At 58.8% G+C, this 20,551-nt stretch overlaps 2 protein-coding genes across 7 annotated transcripts in view; one reads left to right on the top strand and one right to left on the bottom strand.

Annotated features, from left to right (window-relative positions):
- CD81 (CD81 molecule) overlaps nt 1–20,551 on the top strand; it is a 344,561-nt gene that overhangs the window by 227,300 nt on the left and 96,710 nt on the right. The gene's annotated exons all lie outside the window — the stretch shown is intronic.
- On the bottom strand, nt 15,539–20,373 carry IGF2 (insulin like growth factor 2). Of its 3 annotated transcripts, none has more exons than XM_049781260.1 (4): nt 19,764–20,373; nt 17,434–17,596; nt 16,283–16,431; nt 15,539–16,123 (listed from the first exon to the last, which is right to left on the bottom strand). In XM_049781260.1, exons 2-4 carry the CDS (start codon nt 17,588–17,590, stop codon nt 15,866–15,868), a joined length of 564 nt encoding a protein of 187 aa, XP_049637217.1. In that variant the 5' UTR covers nt 17,591–17,596; nt 19,764–20,373; the 3' UTR covers nt 15,539–15,865. The 3 variants fall into 3 exon arrangements, with proteins under 3 accessions (XP_049637217.1, XP_049637218.1, XP_049637216.1); XM_049781261.1 differs by lacking the exon at nt 19,764–20,373 and adding an exon at nt 18,758–18,867 and having other exon boundaries at nt 16,203–16,431; XM_049781259.1 differs by lacking the exon at nt 19,764–20,373 and adding an exon at nt 18,758–18,867.

Below are 20,551 nucleotides of genomic sequence, written 5' to 3'. Positions count from 1 at the left end.
CAGAAAGGACTCCCCAAGATTGCATTATAGTCCCCTTAGCCTGGAGGGCAGACTAGTTGGGAGTGGGTGTTGGGCAGTGAGGGAACCCCACTGGCCATGATGATGGGGATCCTAAAAACACACAACAGGTATCTGGGGGTCCCCAGGGAGGGTGCTGGGCCTCTCCTGCTGAGGCAGCCACCAGGAGCATGGCAGGGGGTGCGGGGGGGGGATGGGAATAATCCAGCCCAGGGGCCTGGTGCAATTCGGGGACCACCCAGGGTGCCCCCAGTTGACCTGACGGGGCTACCCTGTCCCAACTGTTCCAACCATCCTGAGACATCCAGACACAGGTGGGATTTCCCAGGAGTCCCTGCTGCCCAAGTGGGATCACGTCACCTCACAGGGTCAGCTCCCAGTTGCTTGGTCTCCCTCATAGTCAAGTCCCTTTGCAAACCACAATTGTTCCACCTAAAACTGCCGTGGGGACCCTGACAGCAGGGCTACACCCCCTGTCTGCTTCCAAGCAGTGCCCCAGCCTCGGCCCCCCCAAGTTCCCTGCAGGTAGCTTTGAACTTGATTGCAGATTTGTGGGGTCCCCTTTGAAGGCACCCCCTGTATTGTCCCCTTGTCTGAAGTCCATGGTGATGTCCTCCAGCCCAGTCAACTCCTGGTCAAGGGGCCAGAGCCTCAGCACAGCGGGGAGGACATTTGCCCCTTGTATGCAGCCAACTGGGGTTTGATCCCTGGCATCTCATAGGGTCCCCAGAGCCTGCCAGGAGTGAGTCCTGAGCACAGAGCCAGGAGGAACCCCTGAGCATCTCGGGTGTGGCCCCCAAACACAAACCAAACAAAATAAGCAAAGTAAGATCCTTCCAGAATCTCCTCTGGCCTGCCGGGGCACTGCCCTCACCCCAGCTTCCCAGGGCCTGGCCTTGCTTGTGAGGGGTGGGGTGGGTGCGGGGCACCTCAAACTTCCCCTGGGCTGCTCTTGGGGCGCAGCCTCCTCCCTCCTCGGTAATTCAGTTACTGGAGCCCATCGCTTCAGCCCTGCCGGCTTCAGTCTGGGGCAGCGGCCCGGATTTTGAAATCCGCTTGAAAATGTTTGTCCTCTGTTTTGTTTTATTTAGAAATTTCCCAAATTTTTACCAAGTTAAAGACACAACCACAAGAATGCGTAGCCCGGCTGGATGACTGGCATAAACAACCCTCGCTCTGCCCGGCCTCCCCAAACCGCTGCCCCCCAACTCAGCGGCAAAAAAAATACCAAACACAGACAGGCCGCTGAGCTGTGTGCTGCCCCTCACCCACCCCATCCCACCCCAGTAGGCAGCAAGGCGTCCCCCCCCCCACGACCCCCTGCAGGCTCCGCTCACGTGTGCGAAGGAGCCAGGACTTGCACACCCGCCAGGACCAGAGCTTACACACAGACTTAGGAGGGGGCACACAGCCCAAGTGCGTGTACAGATCCGCCCCCAGAGCACTTAGATCCGATCACCCACCAGGACCAGAGAGAGTTCACAGAACATCTACCGAAGAGCGTGCAGATCCAAGCACATCCCCATGGAAGCAGCACACAGACCCAAGAACCCCAAACCCGAGCACACACCCCCAAGTCAAACACCCCCAAAGACCCACACACCCCCAATTCAAGCACCCTCAAAGAACCACAGACCCCAAACTCCAGCACGCAACCCCAATTCAAGCACCCGCACAGACCCATGCACCCCAAACCCAAGCACAAACTTGCCCAAACACCTACTTAGATCCACCACTACTGGCCAAGCCCAAGTGCGCCCCCAGATGCTCAGAGCACGTGCCTAGGCACAGGCCCTTGGACCTGACATGGGCAAAACCCGGGCTGCCTGGTGCCAACCCTCCAGATGCTGCTGCTGCTACTGCTGTTGGAACAGCAGCCTGGCCCTGGGGTCCCCATCCAGCTGGTGGTGACCATGTCACTGCCGCTGCCCACAGCAGGGGCCCTGCAGGGTCAGGAATGGGCACACCATGAGGCCTGCACTGCAGGCACCAAACACCCCAAGAACACCCAAGGACCCCTACCATCTGGGCGCCTCGTGGAGTCTCTGGGTGGAAACTACCACATGAGCTCCAGCCTTGCAGTCTCAGCTGCCCACGGCTCCCTCAGGACACAGAGGATTAGGCAAGGGCACTATCTGTGCCCATCTTGCCAGGGACAGTTCAAGTACCTTTACACAGCCCCAGGAAGATTCAAGGGGTGGCCAAGCTTCCAACTTGGAAAGTGCCATATAGCTGAGTCCCCTCCCTGCTATCCCAGAGGTTGCTCCAGATCCATCAGGGAGAGTCTTGGGACCCCAAGAACGGTCTAGGTGGCTCAGAGAGCCAGAGGGGATGCCAGGAGGGGCCACAGAAGGGGAGAAACTTCATTAACTACTTCCTCACATCCAGGCCCTAGAATCAAGTCAGTGGGTGCTGAGGCCTAAAGGGGAGCTGGGGTGGGGGGTGAAGGGTCTCAGCTCTGCCTCCACCTGGGCTCTGGGCCATGTGGAAGGGGGTGCAGGGGCGGGGCTCAACTTTCTCCTGACCCTTGACCCAAGGGTGCACTGTGTGAGCATAGCTCCCCTTTTCCTGCTCCTGACCTAAGACATAATGCTGGGGCTCCCCTAGGGTGTGTGCGAAGGAGACCCTGAGCTCAGGGACAAGAGGTGTGAAGTTGTGAAGTTGGCTTGATGGGAAAGGTGAAAGGACAAAGGGGTGTCTGTGGAGGGGAGGAGTGGAGGGAGGAGTGAGCGTGTATATTGGGACAAGGAGAGGGAGAGTGAATGGGTGGGCTTTGGGGATGACTGAAAGTGGGTGATGGACAGGGAGTTGGAGAATGAATAAGTGGGTCTTGGGGGGTAATAGTGGGTGGATGGAGAGTGAATGAATATTGGGCCCGGAGATGGCACAGCGGTGTGGGCGTTTGCCAATGCCGGTTCAATCCTCTGCATCCCCAAGCACCTCCAGGAGTGATTCCTGAGCACAGAGCCAGGAGGAATCCCTGAGTGCTGCTGGATGTGGTCCAGAAACTCACGGTATTTGTTTTATTCTGGGGAGTTGTGTAAGCATGGGAAGAAAGTCAACTGATGACTGGGTTTTAAAAGGAGTTTTTTTATGGGGGGGGTGGGTCACACCCAGCAGCACTCAGGGGTTCCTCCTGGCTCTAAGCTCAGAAATCACTCCTGGCAGGCTCGGGGGACCATATGGGATGCGGGGACTCAAACCACCGTTCTTCTGCGTGCAAGGCAAACGCCCTACTTCCACGCTATCTCTCTGGCCCTTATAAGCCGTTTAAGAGCATCACTTCCTCTGTGATAACTGAGCCCAGGTGTCTTCCTCAGTTCCCTGCTGTTAAGAATAGGACTTCCGGGGCCGGGTAGGTGGCGCTGGAGGTAAGGTGTCTGCCTTGCAAGCGCTAGCCAAGGAAGGACTGCGGTTCGATCCCCGGCGTCCCATATGGTCCCCCCAAGCCAGGGGCGATTTCTGAGCACATAGCCAGGAGTAACCCCTGAGCGTCAAATGGGTGTGGCCCAAAAACAAAAACAAAAAAAAAACAAAAACAAAAAAAAAACAAAAAAACAAAAAAAGAATAGGACTTCCTTCGATGGGGCCGGAGAGATAGCACAGCGGTAGGGTGCTTGCCTTGCATGCATCGATTCAGGACTGACAGTGGTTCAAATCCCAAGATGCCATATTGTCTCCCTGTGCCTGCCAGGAGTGATTTCTGAGTCCAGTGCCAGGAGTAACCCATGAGCGCCGCCAGGTGTGACCCAAACCACACCCCCCAAAAAAAGAAATCAAGGGGCCGGGCGGTGGCGCTAAAGGTAAGGTGCCTGCCTTGCCTGTGCTAGCCTTGGACGGACCCGCGGTTCGATCCCCCGGCGTCCCATATGGTCCCCCAAGCCAGGAGCAACTTCTGATCGCATAGCCAGGAGTAACCCCTGAGCGTTACCGGGTGTGGCCCAAAAACCAAAAAATTAAAAAAAAAAAAAAAAGAAATCAAAAATGAAAAAGGAAAGTGGGTCTGTGGGTGAGTGAAAGTTCATCCATGTGCCTGGAATGATGGGTGGTGACGGAGAGGGTGTGGGGATAAGTAGGGGTGATGTCCTTGGAGACAAGTAGCCAGTGGGGGGTGAAGACACAGGTAAGGGACAGAGGTTAAATGGATGATGGTCACTCACTCTGAAAAGTGGAGGTGGAGAAGGCGGGGAGGTGACCGCATAAATGAGTGAGGGGGTGTCTTTCTCTCTCCCTCCCCTCCCCTCCCTCTCCTTCACGCAAGCCCACTGCCTGTGCACATCCGCCCAAAACACTCACCCAAGCCCCAGCCCCCCCGAATTGTGAGCAAAGCCTCAGAACTAATCCCCTAATCCCGACAACCAGGTGAGGGCGAGTGTAGCCAGTGTCAGAGGGTGCTAGGCTCGAGGTGCAGGCTGAGGGGGAGCGGTGGGTGCGGCTCATGGCCCCAGGTGCCCTGCACAGCCCGTTGCTAGGATCAGTGCCCGGATTAGCCCACCAGCATGCCAGCAGTTCCAGGCAAGGCCCTGCTGCTATAGAAACCTGGCCGGGCCCCCAGAGGTGTGGGTCCCCAAGGAAGGACCCAGAGGAGCCCCCAGCTTCAAGGTCCCTGCAAGGAGCTGAGGGTTCTCATTCCCCAGAGGGCACGAAAGAGTCTCCAGGGCATGGCATACCCTCCAACGGGCTCTCTGCCTGAGGCCCTTTCACGGTGCCCTCCTGGGTGTCCGCTCCATGCTGTCCTGCTCCCTCTGCTCTAAGCACTGCCTGGCACAGTCTTGGGTTTGTGCCCTCCAGGGAGCCCTTGGGAACCATGTGCCAGTTCCTCGGAGGCCAGTGAGTCCTCTGCTGCATCGCCCACAGCTCCGGCCACTCCTGGCCCTTCTCCTAGACTCCTAGACTGCTGGGGCAGGCTGGAACCCACCTGCTGCCCCCATGCCAGATTTTTCTGCCCCCTCCACCTCTGGGTGAGCCCCTCCTCCAGGGAATCTTTGTGAGGTGCTTACCTCAACTCCTTCAACTTTTCCCTCCCAGGATCTGGTCACCTCTCAGCCTTCTTTCTGGCACCCAAGGGTCTTTCTGCCTTTCACAAGGGTCCTTCTTGACTTTCACAGGGAGGATCCTGAGTCAGAGAAAAGGTATCAAGACCCTTGGGGTGCCCCTGGCTGGGCTGGTTCCCATGGCTTCTCAGAAACCTCTTTAGTCTGGCACTGGAAGACTCCCCCGTTAGGCCCCGTCTCCTCCAGACCCTGATAGATCACTCAGGGCTCACACATGCAAGACACATGTTCTCTCTTAGAGCTGCTTCCCCAGGTAAGGCCGAAGAGTTTGTCTTCACTGTTCTACCTCAGAACATTCTCTCTAAAAATCACATTCAGGGGCCAGAGAGATAGCACAGTGGTAGGGGGTTTACCCGGGACTGATGATGGTTCGATTCCTGGCATCCCATGTGGTCCCCTGAGGGGTGATTTCTGAGCCCAAAGCCAGGAGTAACCCAGAGCATTGCTGGATGTGACCCAAAAACAAAAAAAAACAAAAAAATGCACATTCATTCTTATGATCAGGTTGAAGGAGGGATGAATTGATGGATCGATGAATCAATGGATAGATGGATGGATAGATAGATAGGTGGGTTGATGGATGAGTGGTTGGGTTGATGAGTGGGTGGATGGATGAGTGGTCAATGGATGGTGGATGGATGGACGGTGGGTGGATGGGTGGGTAGGTGGATGGGTGGGTGGATTGGTGAGTGGGGGCTGGGGGTGGATGGATGGATGAGTGGATGTATGAATGGGTGCATGTATGCTTGGATGGGTAGATGGCTTGGATCGATGAAGGGATATGGATGGTCAGTAGATGAATGAAGGGGTGGGTTATCCGTGCACATATCAATGAGTTAATAAGGAATGATTGAATTGATAAATCAAGGCCAGAGAGATAGATGGAGGTAGCGCATTTGCCTTACATGCAGAAGGATGGTGATTTGAATCCCAGCATCCCATATGTTCCCCCGAGCCTGCCAGGAGTGATTTCTGAGCGTAGAGTCAGGAGGAATCCCTGAGAACTTCGGGTGTGACCCAAAAACCAAAAAAAAATGAATTGATAGATAAATAGATGGGTGGGTGGATGAATCACTGAGTAGGTGAGTAGAAGGAATGGTGGACTGATGAGTGAGGAAGGACACAGATGTTGGGTAGAAGAATGATGTATGGATGAATGGAGGGAGGGATTTATATCTGGATGGAGTAGAGTTAAGGGATAGAAAGGTGAGTTGATGATGGGGCCGGGTAGGTGGCGCTGGAGGTAAGGTGTCTGCCTTGCAAGCGCTAGCCAAGGAAGGACCGCGGTTCGATCCCCCGGCGTCCCATATGGTCCCCCCAAGCCAGGGGCAATTTCTGAGCACATAGCCAGGAGTAACCCCTGAGCGTCAAATGGGTGTGGCCCAAAAACCAAAAAAAAAAAAAACAACAACAACAAAAAAAAGAAAGGTGAGTTGATGGGAGGAAAGATGGATGGAAGAACAGATAGGTGGGTGGAATTTGGGTGGGTGGAAGGATGGATGAAGGAATGAACAGATGAAGGTTGGAAGGGTGAAGGTTGGATGGAGAGGGCTGAGAAATGGCTACACTGTTGACAGATTCATGGACACGAGGGGTCTCCTGACCTACCCTCCACTCTTGACTTCCTTCCTCCATCTTATTTGAACCCCACGCCCACCCCACCTTCTTCTCATGGGTCAACCAGTTAGTCCTCTCTCCTTAGCCCCTCCATCCACTCAAAGACTCCACCATGATTCTACCCTGACTTTTCCCAGAACCCACATTGCCTACTGTGGGAATCCCCTGCCCCAACTCATCTATCCCACCTGAATTCAGAACTGCACCTGGAATGGGCGGGTAGAGGAGTCTGCAGAGGGGAGAGAGGGGCTAAGAAGGAGAGTTAGAGAGAGAAGCGGGGAGAGCCATCATCATCAGAGCTACAGCATCAGATTCAGCATCAGCAGCTCAGTATCATCAAAGAAGCAGCAGCAGGAACATCACCAAAGGGAGTTGGTCAGCCTGGAAGCCAGTGAGGAAGCCTGGAAGAAGCGGCTGGAAGGGAGACACAGGCCGAGAGAGCCCAGGAGGAGTGGAGAAGCAGCTGCTAGGGATAGGCTTAGTCTAGAGGCCATGAGGAGGTGTGCATGGCGGTAGGGACTGTGAAACAAAGCTGGTTGACTCCTGAAACTTCATCTGACTGCTTTGGGAATCTCTCCACCGCCTTCACCCTGTAACTTTCAGACCTGCCAGACCATAGGGGCTGCAGGAGCTGGGTCGAGTCTAGAAAGGCCTCACCTTTCCCACACCAACCCCAGGACTCCTTAATTTATATTAAGATAACACCAACGACCACTCTGCACCCAAGACACCCTCTGGCCCTCATGGGCAGGCCCATGGCCAGGCACCTCAGATCCTGCACCTTTTGCGGCATGTCATCTTCCTGCTGTCTCAGCGGCCTGGCCTGGATCTGACAAGGCACCTGCTAAGGATGTGATTTCACTGGAGATGTGTTATCCCCCTACCTTTATGTATTTCCCAGGGCTGTGCTCAGGAATCACTCCTGGCAGGCTCGGGGGACCCTATGAGATGCCCGGGATCAAACCTGGGTCATCCACGTGCAAGGCAAACGCTCTCGCTCTGGCCTCTCACCCCACTTCTGTGCTGAGGCAGGGTCTGTCCCCCACAGGAGCCCTTGAAGAGCTGAGGGGAACAGGAGACAGCTTATGACACCCCTTCTCTTACCCTTTCTTCTCCCTCACCTCCTCCACCAACTCTACTCTGTCCCTCCACCTTGTCCTGGACATGACCTCGTCAGAGTAAATCCAGGCTGCGAGGCTGGAGTGCCTGGGCTCCCAAACCCCTCTATCCTGGCTCCAAACCATGGCCCCCCAAAGCTGCCTATTTGAGGAGCAGGAGAGGAGGAGGTGCTCAGGGCCCCTGGGAGGGACAAGGAACCTGGCCCCATGGCTTTCCTTTCTGGAACATTCAGGACAGAAATCACAGCTCCAAAAGTTTCCATGGAGAGCTGGGCTTGCAGGATTAAGGGGCCTGAGCACGGGGTTTTCTCCGATACCCGCTGGGCAGCACTTGCTTACCCTCGCACTGTGGCCATCCAGGGCTGGTGCCTGGCTATGCCCATAAGGCGGTGGGAGGGACAGTGGCATTGGGGACAGATGTAGAGACAGACATAGGGACAGATGTGAGGACAGCAGCATTAGGGACAGACATGGGGACGACAATATTGGGGACAGAAAAGGGGACAGCAGCATTGGGGACAGACATGGGTCAGACGTGGTACAGGCGTGAGGACAGAATTGGCCAGAGTCGGCCGCACTTGACAGGCCCACCCAGTGCCCCAGGAATGCCAGGGGGGACACTGAGGGGACAGCCAGGCTTTACATGGGTACCTGAGTCACCCATAACCCCCAGCAGCATTTTGGGATCCTAATCAGGGGAGATGGGGTTTAGGGGCAGATACCAGATGGATACTAGCCCTGTGAACCCCAACACCAGGGCCAAAGGGTGCTGCCTGCCTGCCAAGGGGCTCTGCTCCCCAGCCCTGGACTGGGCTGGGCTTCTCTGAGGAGCCAGGCCAGTGGCTGCCAGCAGGTGGGAACCCAACAACTCCTGCCCCTCTGGGCAGCGGGTTGGCAGGGCGCCCACCCAGGGATTTTTCATGTTTGTGTGTCCGTGTGCCTGTGTATCTGCATGTCTGGTGTCTGTGTCTGTCTACGTGTCTGTGAATCTGCATGTCTGAATGACTGTGTGTCAGGATGTCTGTGTCTGCATGTCTGTGTGTCCGCACGTCTGTGTGTCTGCATGTTTGTGTGTGTCTGTATGGGCTGGAGCCCTAGGGTGCTCCAGGGCTTCCTGGGGATTTGTCGAAGTTGTGTGAGGGGAGAAGGCCCATGTGTGAGACCCTGGCTGTCCCACACAGCAAGTTGAACCCAGGTAAGCTAGCAGGCTGATGGGGAGGGACCAGGTTTCTCCAGGGATAGCAGTCCAAAGCAGGGGAGATGGCGAGGTGGGCACAGCAAGTCAGGCTCCGGGAACCCTGAACTCTGAGCTCCAGCAAGGTTGGCCCCAGGCTTTCACATGCAGGTCTGGGCCCTGCCTATGGCTTCTCAAAGCTTTTCCTGGGGCCTCAGGTGGGATGGTGCCTGTCACTCAGCCCATGGAGAACCAGCCCATTGGGGACCCCAGGGTGTTGCCTCATGGCCCCTTGGGGCTGGGGACACCCATGGCTCTGAGCTATGAATCCTCTGGGCTGTGGACCCTGGATCTTCCCAGAGCCCCAAGTCACAGGTGCCAACCTGTACTGTCCAAATCCAATGTGACCTAACACCTTCCCCAGTTTGACTTCTCTTCCCAATTTGACCTCATACCCCACCTTGACCTCTCACACCACCTTGACCCCTCACCTCTCCCTGTCCTCATCTCAAACTCCCCATCCTTTGGGGCCATCTCCCCTCCAGTTGGGTCAGTGCTTCTGCACTGCCCCCCCCCATGGGCAGACCCCTGCAGGAGGTGGGGAAGGGGAGGGAAACGTGGAATGGGTGGGGATACACACAGGGAAGGGTCCCCATTCCCCACTGGACCCCACTGTGCCCTCTTGGGCACAGCCCAGGCTCCTGGATGGGCTGAGAATGACAACAGAAGCCCCTTTGGTCCATGTGGGGGGACAGGACGAGCCCAGGTGCCAGCCCTGGTGTGGTGGATGGTGCACGTTGCAGGGGTGGGCACCCCTGTCCTGCACCCCTGAACCCTCAGCTGGACTGGAGCGGGCGCTGCAAGGGAACAAAACCCCCTCTGCCTCCCTGGGGGCTGTGGCGGAGCTGTCCTAAGCTTTGTTATGTTCTGGAAAAAGGACAAAGAATGTGGGTCACAAACCACAAACTGTTTTGCTTTTGGCAGAGCGCTGGTACAGACACGGCCCTCCTCCAGGCTCTCGGGCAGCCGAGGGGGGCCAGGCCCGTGGGGCTCTGAGGAAGAGCCGAACACAGGCTCCCACCCAAGTCCCCAGCAGAAACCAGGCTCTGCACCAGGGGGAACTGGGCACTAAGGGGGTCCATCTGGGACCAGTGGGCAGCTGGGAGGGGGAACAGTAGAGAAGTCAGGGCCCCCTGGCTGAAGTGGGAGCAGGGCCAGGCCTTTCTTGCCGTCTTGTAGAGGCTCCTTTTTGGGGTTGTATACAGAGTGCCCCATGGTGTGTCAGGACCTCAGGGGTACAGCCAGAATTAGAGACGGGATGTGGAGGGAAGTAACTGCTGCCTGAACCTGGGGTGGGGGATGGAATACCGGGGAGAATACCAGGATTCATGATGACCATGAGGACTCTCTGGGAAGTAGTAGGCAGGGTCCAGCATGTGAAAAGTGTAGGCCATAGCCCCCCTGAATGGCCTGTGAGAAGTCTGGAGCAGCCTGGGGTGGCCCTGAGACCTGCCAGGCAGTGTCTGGCCTCAGCATCACGTGACACAGAAGCTGGGGACCCCTGAGAGGTCAGACCCATGCCCCAACTCTGCTCTCCCAGAGCATGTGGTGTCAACCATGGCACTCTCCAGCCCTCAGCAGTCAGAGGGCGTGTTTGGGGGCTCTTGGTGGGATCTGGGGGGGGGGAACATGTGGCTTCAGGGTGGACGCAGTTTCCAGCTTCAGTGGGAGTTGTAGGATGCAGGGGTCGCCTAAGAACACAGACTCCTGGGGTCCCTCCCATGCCTCACTAGTTCTGAGCTCAACCCAAGACCCCTGAGCCCTACTCTGCCCTCCTTTCCCTCTGATCCCTCTCTCTGGCATAGGTCACCCCCAACCCCCAAAGTTCAAGGTGGATGTCAGAGTCTCAAGGCTCTGGTGCAATCTGTGGGTTTTGTGTGACCTGGGTGAATGAATGGATGGATGGATCGGTGGGTTAATAATATCTGGAGGGCAAATGGGTGGATGGGTGGGTGGATGTATAAATGGTTGGACTAATAGATGAATCACTAATGAACGAGTGGGTGTATGAATTGGTAGGCGAATGCATGAATGGAGGTATAGGTGGGTGGATGGATGAATGGGTGGTGGTGGATGGATGGGTGGATGAGTGGGTTGTTGGATGGATGGATGAGTGTGTGGATGGATAGATGAGCAGATGAGTGGGTGGGTAGATGTGTGAATGGCTGGGTGGGTGGATGAGTGGTATGTATGGGGGAATGGATGGATGGGTGGGGGGTGGATGGATGGACTGATAGATGAATTACTAATGAATGAGCGGGTGGATAAATGAAGGGTGAGTAGGAGAGTGTGTTGGTGGGTGGATAACTGTATCAATGGATAGATGGACAGGTCGGTGGATGGATAAGAGGACCAATGGGTGAGTGGAGAGTTGAATAAATGAATAGACAAATGGATGTATAAATAGATGGATCAGGAGATGGTAGATAAATGGGGGTGGGTGGGTGGAGAGAATAGATGGTGGGTTCGTGGGTGGCTGAGTGGATCATAGGCGGTGAATGGATGGACAGATGTTGATCGGTGGGTGGAGGGAATCCAGAAATGACTGCTTCTAAGGAGAGGGGCCTGAAACTGGTTGAGGCCCCAGCACTGGCGTGGGCCTAGTGGATACCCTCTTGCTGGTGGGGTGTTCTGTACTCTGCTAACTCAGTATCAGTGAAGGGGCTTCCTGTGACAGGCCTGAGGGATGGGTCAGGGATGTCTAAGAGACCATGATGCAGGCATACCAGCGAGCTGTGGGGTGCTGGGACAGTGGAGTGCAGGGCTGGCAGAAGAGGGACCTAGACAACGGAACCCCAAGCCCACCCTGTGGGGATTCAGGCCTAAAATCAAGGGCCTGAGGATGGGCACGAAGCACGGTAAATGGGGTGTCCTTCCAGACCCCATCAGTCTGGCCTGTCACTGTGGCCATAGACACCTCCCACCCACCTCCCAGCACCCCTTCTCTGTGGAGACTGATTCTATCTTCTCCAAGTAGACCCCCAGGACAACACATTGGAACGGGTTCGTAGGGAACCTTGAAAGCAGAAGGGGTGGAATGATGGCAGGTCCAGGGTGCTAAACAGGACCCCGATACACACCCTCACCAAGGTTTTTAGGGAGAGTCTTTATTGGTGACCCCCTAATACTGTATCCCAGGCTTAGCAAGCCTACAGGTAAGCTGGGGCCCTTTGGGGAAAAACCGTACCTGGGGGAGAACTCAGAGCTGCTTTCAAGACCCTTAGTGAGGAAAGTGTGTCTGCTTGTACAAGAGGATTTGAAGTGACAAAGAGTCTCCTATATAAGCAGCTCAAAGTCACCAACTCAAGGGAGTCAGGACTTCCAGAACCATTCAGAACTTTCCAGAGCCTTCCAGAACTTTCCAAAGCTTTCCAGAACTTTCCAGAGCCTACCCAGCTATTACAAATCTTCCCCATACCTCCACAAGACTGGGATAGTTCATGGGCTTTACTTAGCAGCCCTTAACATTCATCAGTGGATCCCCCAGCCCAAGCCCCTCACCTCCCTCCTGTGGACCCACATTTGGGGGTCTGGGACATGTGAGCCCTGTTGTAGACCCCCTCCCCATCCTGAGGGGCACTGTTGGGAGCACAGAGGGGACCCTGCCCTGCCTCCCCCGAACCCCGGCGCGAGAGAAGAGAGCAAAGGCCCAAAGACATTTGAATGCTTTTATTGGGTTTGCGAGCATTTGGTTAAAGGCAGGTCAGACACGAACCCGCAGGAAACAGCATGTTACGAAGTTGGGCTGAGGCGAACACAAGGCCGTGCAGGCACGGCAGGTGATGGGGTGTTCGACGCGTGGGGGGGTCTTCGTTTGATGGTACAGGGAGGGACCCAAGAGGGGGTCCCGCTGAAGACATGGTATGGGGGGACTTGGGGAGTGACCTGATGGATGGTCTCAAAAACTGGGCGCGGGAGTCAGGGGGGAGCCCGGTCGAGAAAAATCTCGACCTGGGAGAGCTGCATTGTAGGCACAGAGTTGCCCAGGGGGTCCCTGCCAGGGCTGCCCCTCCCGGGAGGCAGGTATAACACTATGGGAAGAACTCCTGGCTGAATGGGCAGGCAATTTGGGGGTGCCTCCAAGTCTGTTTGGGATCACGGCCAATCTGGGGAGTCCAATAGAAGTTTTGGCTGGTGTCTTCCGAATGGCCCATTCTCTGGGGAGTCCCCCGGGTCTCTGGTCCCAGGGCGGGCTGTCATGGACCGCCCCCAGGTCCTTCTAGCCACATCGCCAGGGGATCCACGGGTCTCGGGGTGCTAGACTAGTCGGGCTACCTGGCAGGGGGACTGCACTGGAGGCAAAAGCGGGGGTGAGGTAAACCTCCAGCCGTCCGGTTCCCTGCCCTAGCCCGAGGTGCTGAGGGGTGGCTGGTCAGCACCCACTCCCGAGGCCTCGGGGCCTGACGGCCCAGTGGTGGTCTCAGTCAGCTCTGGCTCTCTGGGGCTCCGGCCCTGACTGTCCCCTACTACCCGACCTCACCCCACCTTGGATCCAGAAAGCCCAGAGCCTCGGACTTCCTGGAGACAAGTTGGGGCGCTGAGGAGGCAACAAGGTGTCCTGAGGGGGGGAGGGCTCCCCAAAGCGTGGAAGGCGACCACCTGCTCCTGCCTGCTGGGGACCCTCTGCTCACATCTCTGACCCCTTCCCCCCCGGCTGGCCTGGTGCCTGCCGGGGGCCCCTTCCTGGTGGCCACCGAGCACCTTCACACAACCCTGGGGAGACACCGCCATCCCCTCCTAGGCCCCTCAGAACCTCCGGCACCAGCCACTGTGCACGGAGGCCAGGCCGGGCAGCGGCCCTCTAGGTCCCCTCTCTTCCCTTCAGGGCGCCATAGCCACGCGGCGCAAAGAGGGCTCCACTCTCGACCCAACCCAAGCGACAGGCAGCGCGTGGCCGAATTCGGGCGGTTAGATGGCGAGGGCAGGACATGTGGATGGTGGAGGCGCTTCGCTTGGTCTCTGCCCTCTGTTACAGGGAGGATTCAATTTGGGTCTGAGCGCATCACAAGCTTGGGGTGGGGTAAAAAAAAAAAAACCAAAAAAAAAAAAAAAAATGGAAAGAAGCCCCAGGAGAAGAAAGAGGGGAGATAGATGAATGGACGTGAATTTGGGCTCTGATTGTGGGCGGTAATCCTGCGGGTCTCCGCTCTCCTGTCTTCTCTGAAACCTCACCGGCCTTGGGCCTTCCTCGGGGGTCCCCTGCCCGACCCCCATGCCCCCCACCCACCCCTCCAACCGCCAGACTTCCCACACTCCCCGTCATGTTTGCCAATCTCTGGAGGGGGGCCCTGCTTGAGGCAGAAGCTCCCCAGAAGAGGTTGGCAAAGATGACCCCTAGCAGCCATTGGGGGTCCCAGATGTTTCTCGGGGGCACGCTAGGGGGGGTCAGGCTCCTGGGTCAGTCGCTGCTCACAGACATCTCATCTCCTGCCTGCTGCTGGGCTGAAGGTGGTGATTGGGGGCCACCGAACTGAAGTGGGGGGTTCACCCCAGGAAAGTTGGAATTGGCCAGGGTGAAAACCCCCGCTCCCACCGGGGGCATCTTGGGGACTCACAAGAGAGAGCTCAGATATGAAACCTCAACTCGCTGTGGTGTGAAGAAAAATATCTTTTTTGGAGGGCTGCTCTGCTGAGGAGCCCGTGGGTCCGAATTCAGAGACCCTTGGGGGTCTCTTTCCATGAGTGTGCTTGTGTGTGTGAGTGTGGGGGGGTTGTGTGTGAGTGTGGGGTGTGTGTGTGTGAGGGTGTGTGTGTGGGGTTATGTATTTTTGGTGTTTTTTGAGAGGGGCTGAAGAGACAAAGTGTGGGGGATGTTTTGCGAATCAGACCTAATCTGCACAAGTGTGTGGTTTCAGAGTCTGAGGCTCCCTTGGTGAGTCCCCCCTGCCCCCTCTGGTCACCTGGGCAGTGGGAGGACAGGATTGTATGGTCAAGTCGACGGTGACCCCAAAGCTCTCTAAGGAGAGTTCAGCCCAGGGAGGGAGATGACTGGAAGCAGCGATGACACGGCTGGGGTGAATTTGGGGCCCTTCTTCTCTCAGGGGGGTTAGGAAATAGAGTCTAAGCCAATTGACTCCAATGTGGGAGGAGAGAAGAAGGTGGGGGTTGCCAAATTACTTTATTTTGCCAATTTTATTTATTTTTTTATTTTGCCAATTGTATTTATTTTTTGCCAATTTTATTTATTTTTATTTTGCCAATTGTATTTATTTTTTGCCAATTGTATTTATTTTTTGCCAATCGTATTTATTTTTTGCCAATTGTATTTATTTTTTGCCAATTGTATTTATTTTTATTTTGCCAATTTTATTTATTTTTATTTAGCCAATTTAATTTTTTAATTTTTTTTATTTTGCCAATTTTAAAGCCAATTTATTATTTTTTTTAGTTTAGCCAATTGAAGGTTGTTGGTTTTTTTTTTTTTTTTTTTGGAGGGGGTTCTAATTAGTTTTTTCTGGTGTCTCTAAAAAGCCAATTAGTTTTACGTGAGAGGAAATAATTTAGGGCTCACGCATTTGCTTTAGGGGTGTGTTGGGTTTTTTTTTTTTTGGGGGGGGGAGAAGAGGCATTGTTAAGTCTTTTTTGGAGGGAGGCCAATCAGTTCTATTTGTTTTGGAAGATGTTACTCTCAATTCACAGGCCCACGAGGGGCAGGGACAACAGGAGCCTGACGTGGGGAGGTTGGGGCACGGGGGCCAGGTCGGGGGCACCCCGAGGAGGCCGCGGGCTGGGAGGTTTCAGGAGCGAGAGAGAAAAAACAACAGAGGGGGAGGGACCTGGTGGTCTGGTCCCGGACAAGAGGCGCGCGTTGTCATGGCGCAGAATTACGAGAATTTGGCTGATTTCGGGTGGGTCGACACCTCGGGCGAGGTGGCCCCGTGGGCTGCGGGGTCCTGGGTGCTGCGGGTGGCCTTCAGGGGAAGATGTCGCTGGGCTCCCCTGAGCTCTTCCAGTTCCTGGGCAAGCAGACGGCCTCGGCGGGCGCGCAGGAGGGCAGGCAGACTTCTGCGCAGACGCTGAGCGGACTGCTGCCAGCCGGTGTGCTTGAAAAATTGGCCCACGGGGTATCTGGGGGAGTTGTCCTGGGGGCGGGAGAGCCGGTGAGCGGGCGCCTCGGGGCCCCCCAGACCCAGGGCCCCGGGGGAGGGCGGGCGGGCTTACCGGAGACATGGTCCAGGGGCTCGGCGTGTCCCTTGCTTTCCCCCCAAGGCACGATCCCCCTGCAGGACGGGGGGTCTTACCGGAAGCACGGCCGAAGGGGTGGACACGTCCCTCTCGGACTTGGCGGGGGTGGCGCAATAGATTTCCAGAAGCGTCAGGTCGCAGCTGCGGAAGCAGCACTCCTCCACGATGCCACGGCTGCGGCGGCTCACGCGACTCGCGGGCCTGCCTGCAAGGGGCGCGCGGACCGGTGAGGATCAGCCTCAGCGTCTTTGCGCATCAGCACCCTCGCGCGCATCAGCACCCTCGCGCGCATCAGCACCCTCGCGCGCATCAGCACCCTCGCGCGCATCAGCATCCTCGCGCGCATCTGCATCCTCGCCTGCATCCCGCCCGGGCCACGCCCCTGGTCCAGGCCTCCGCCCAATCACCGCGCCCGACGGCAGAGCCTGGCTCTGGCCACGCCCACTCGCTCGCAGGCCCCGCCCCGCCCTCTTCCCCCCCTGAGGAGCAGAGCTGTCAGAAAGGCGAGAGGGGAGAGGGGCGCTGGGCGCCCGGAAAGCAGAGAGAAGCAGCCCCTGGCCTCTGGGCCGCCCCTCCCGAGGCTCGCGGGGACCCTCCCCGCCTCCCTCCTGCGCCCCCTGCCCCTCCCCGGCTCCCGGGAGTCTGGGCGGCCTCAGAGGCGACAGACAGACAGGTAGGTAGGTAGGCAGGTGACAGGTGCGAGTTGGAGGCGGAGAGAAGACGGGAGGAGAGGAGTGAGGACTGGAGAAACCCCGCCCTCCGTTCCTTCCGTCCTCTCCCTCGCCCCCACCGGTGGGCAGGGCTTTGGGGAAGTGTCCAGAGGCGGGAGGACCTTCGCAGAGAGGAGGTGAGAGGGCAGCCCCGAGGTGGTGGTGGACAGAGCAGAGTGTGAGAGACGGGAAGGTGGGGTGGTGGGTGGTGGGTGGTGGGGGGCTCTTGCGCCGCCCGTTCCTCGGTTCTGTTCCGGCGCACAGAGGAGGACGTGGAGGCCAGGCCGCAGGCAGAGTGGGGGACTGGGAGAGGACGCCCAGAGAGGGGCCAGGCTGCAGGCAGGAGAGGAGAGGGGAGGGGAGGGGACAGAAGCGCCAGGGAGACAGACAGACGGACAGGCAGGCAGGCAAGTGATGGGGCCCACCAACCAGGCAGCCCCCAGCCGCCCCCCTCGCTCCCCCGCCGCCTGAGTCCCAGGTGCCACCGAGGTACTTACTGAAATAGAAGCCGCGGTCCCCGCAGACGAACTGCAGGGTGTCCACCAGCTCCCCGCCGCACAGGGTCTCACTGGGGCGCTGAGCAGCATAGCAGCACAAGGCCAAGGCCCAGAAAGCGAGCAACGCCAGCATCGACTTCCCCATCGGGACCCCCATCGGACGCTGCGGGAGAAGAGGAACAAGGAGGGGAAGGCGCGGTGAGCTGAGCTGAGCTGAGTCCCCGTGCGGGGCGCGTGGGGGGCACTGAGCCCGGATCCGCCCCAAGTGACATCAGGGGGCGGGTCCGAGCCAAGATGGCAGCTGGCCCCACCCCCTGGGGCACGTGGATGCCCCAGGGCCCACCCCCTTCCTCCGGGGGGCCCCCCAAGTCCCAGCCCAGCAGAGTCTGCCAGAGAGGCTGGGGAGGGAATGCAAAGGGGGGGTGTCCAGGCGGCGCCAGCCCCTCCCCAGGGCCTTGGCGCCGTCCCAGTCCGTGTCCCCCCATGGTCAAGAATCCGTGGACAGCGCCCACCCACCCCGCCCACCCTGCAGGCGCCCCGCTCCAGCGTTCCCTGGCACGAGCAGAGAGAGAGGCAGCAGCCTGTGCCCGACGCCCAGAAGGACGCTCAAGCAGTCCCCCCAAACGTGGGCACAGAAACCCCCAAGTCTGGAAGTGCAGGGGGCCAGAGACTCAGCACGCCTGGACCCCATCCTAGGAGCAGAGGCATATGTGTGTGACGCCCCCAGCTTATTTATTCTCCCCGGACACACACATATACCTGCCGTCCTAGGGGAGGGTGACCCCGTCCTTCGGGGGTTCTGGATTTCCCTCTAGGAGAAAGTTTCCACTAGCACCACCACCACCCCTCGGGGCGCCCAGGGTCCTCCAGCTCAGCCGCCAGGTGACTGACCCCCTTGCAAGCTCGGCTCCAGTGGTCCCATCGGAGCTGAGCCGCACAGCGCGGCCAGGCTCCGGGGTATTTGGGGTGGGGGCAAGAAGGCGAAAGAGGAGTACGCAGAGAGGAGACGAGTGGCCCCAGCTGCAGCCAAAAAGTGCCAGAGCAAGCTGGGTCCCCGCACCTCCGAGGCCTCGCACCGGCCCCTGGAGGGGACGCGAGGCTAGCTTGCTCTGTCCTCCCCGTCGAGGGGGTCGTCTGCGTGCAGAAGGCCGGAGGCCACTCGAGCAAACGAAAATAAAATACGTAAAATAAAATAAAACCAGAGCGGGCTGGCAGGGGCGAGTGAGGGGGCGCGGGGAGGAGGTAGGTAGGGCGGGCGGGCGGCGGTAGAGGCTGGAGGCTGGAGCGCAGGACAGCGAGGGCCGAGCCGGACAGCCGCGGTTACCTGGTGCTGGATGGACGGGAGACTGGCTGGTGGTGGTGGTGGTGAGGAGGAGGAGGAGGAGGAGGAAGAGGAGGAGGAGGAGGAGGAGGCTGGAGGGCCGCTCGCTGAGAAGCGAATGTCCAGTCGCAGCTGGTCAGTGTCTGGGCTTTTATGTGGGAGCCGGCTCCGCCCAGGCGCGGCCCCACCCCCGGCCCCACCTCCCGCGGCTGGGCCCGCCCCCCGCCCCCTCTGCGCCCGCCCCCGCCCCCGCCCAGCCCGCACCCCCGCGCCCGCTGCCCCCGGCGAGCCTGGACCGGACCCCAGCAAAGGATCATGGGGTGGGGGCGCGCGCTCACCCGGCACCCCAGGCCCATCTGGGCGCGGGGCAGCGGGGGCGGGGTGCGGGGGGGGGGCTGCCCACCGCCTCCCGAGGTGGAAACTTCCACGCTGCGCATGGCAGAAGGGGGCCCCCCCTCCCTGAGGCGCGTACCCCTCGTCTCCGAACAGCCCCCTCTCCCCCAGTTCCACCTTGGAGACGTGGAGGGCCGAGAGCGCACGGGGGGCGCATGGGGGGCGCTGGGTGATGGGGGGGCGCTCGTGTAAATGTGGCGTCTGGAAAGACTCCGGGACCCGCCTGAGCCTTTCCACCCCCCCTCCCCAAATCTCACCCCGACTCCCCCTCCCCTCTGGCTGCGGCCCCGCCGGCCCCGCCCACTCCCCCGTTCCCCCCTTGGCGACGCGCTGGCACGGATTCAACATACCAGGGTGGGTTTCTGAGCCCCGCGCCCCTCTTGGGAGTGGAGGGGTGAGGTGAAGGGGGGGACCGGCCGCCTGCCAACCCCCCCAACGTCTTTACCACCACCAAAACCACCGCCAAGACCCCCTCCACAGCCGCCGCCACCACCACCGACCAGGGTGCTAATCGCGAAAGTCCCTGCGACTCTCTCCCGCACCCAGCCACCGCGCCCCAGCGGCCCCCCACTGTCCCCCACCCCGGCTCCCCCGAGCTCCCCAAGCCCCAGCTTACCTGAAAGCCGGCACCACCGCGACCCACTTCCCTGCTGCGTGATTTTTGCAAACCGTGCAGCGGGCGTGGGCCCTCCTGCCGGGACTCCTCTGCCTGCGCCGCTCGGGCCAGTCGCGGGGGGCCGAATGGGCGACCCGACCAGAACGGAGGGACGGCTTAGTTTGGGGGGGGTGGAGGACACTCTTCTGGTCTTACTCTTTTTTTTTTTTTTTTGTCTATTTTTTGTCTCAAAAAAAAGGGGGGGAGGGCGGGATGTCTTCGGGCCGGGGCGGGCCAGATGTTGTACTGATTTTTCTTTTAGGGGGGGAAAAGGCGTCGGGAATTGAGGTCAGCTGTTGTGTCCAGGATAGAGTCGGGGGCAGAGACAGCGAGAGAGACAGTGGGAAGTGGAAACGGGGGGGTCCGAAGCGTCGGGCGGAGAGAGAGAAGGGACAGCGAGAGGCGGGCAGGCGCACAGCGGGAGAGGAAAGGCTGGAGAGAAACAGAAAAAGAAACGCGGAATCAATCCACGTTGGGGCGCGGGGGGCGCGGGGAGGAGTGGACGGGGAGGAGCGCGAGGCCGGGGAGCCGGGGAGGACGGGAGGAAGCGGAGGGCAGGCCGCGGGAGAAACCGGGGGGCCGGGGCGAGACGCGGAGAGCGGGTCGGGGGCAGAGAAGCCGCGGAGAGGGCGCCACGTCGGGGGCCGGGGGAGGGCGGAGGGGGGAGGAGGCGGAGGCGGCACCCCGGGCCGGGCGCCCGGCTCGGTCCGGGCCGACGGAGCCCTCGGCCGTCGCGGGCCCGGGCCCTG

Source organism: Suncus etruscus, chromosome 9 (assembly GCF_024139225.1).
Source record: "Suncus etruscus isolate mSunEtr1 chromosome 9, mSunEtr1.pri.cur, whole genome shotgun sequence".
Classification (NCBI taxonomy): domain Eukaryota; kingdom Metazoa; phylum Chordata; class Mammalia; order Eulipotyphla; family Soricidae; genus Suncus; species Suncus etruscus.
The sequence above is the reverse complement of the archived record's forward strand: the minus strand, read 5'-3'. Positions and strand labels throughout refer to the sequence as shown.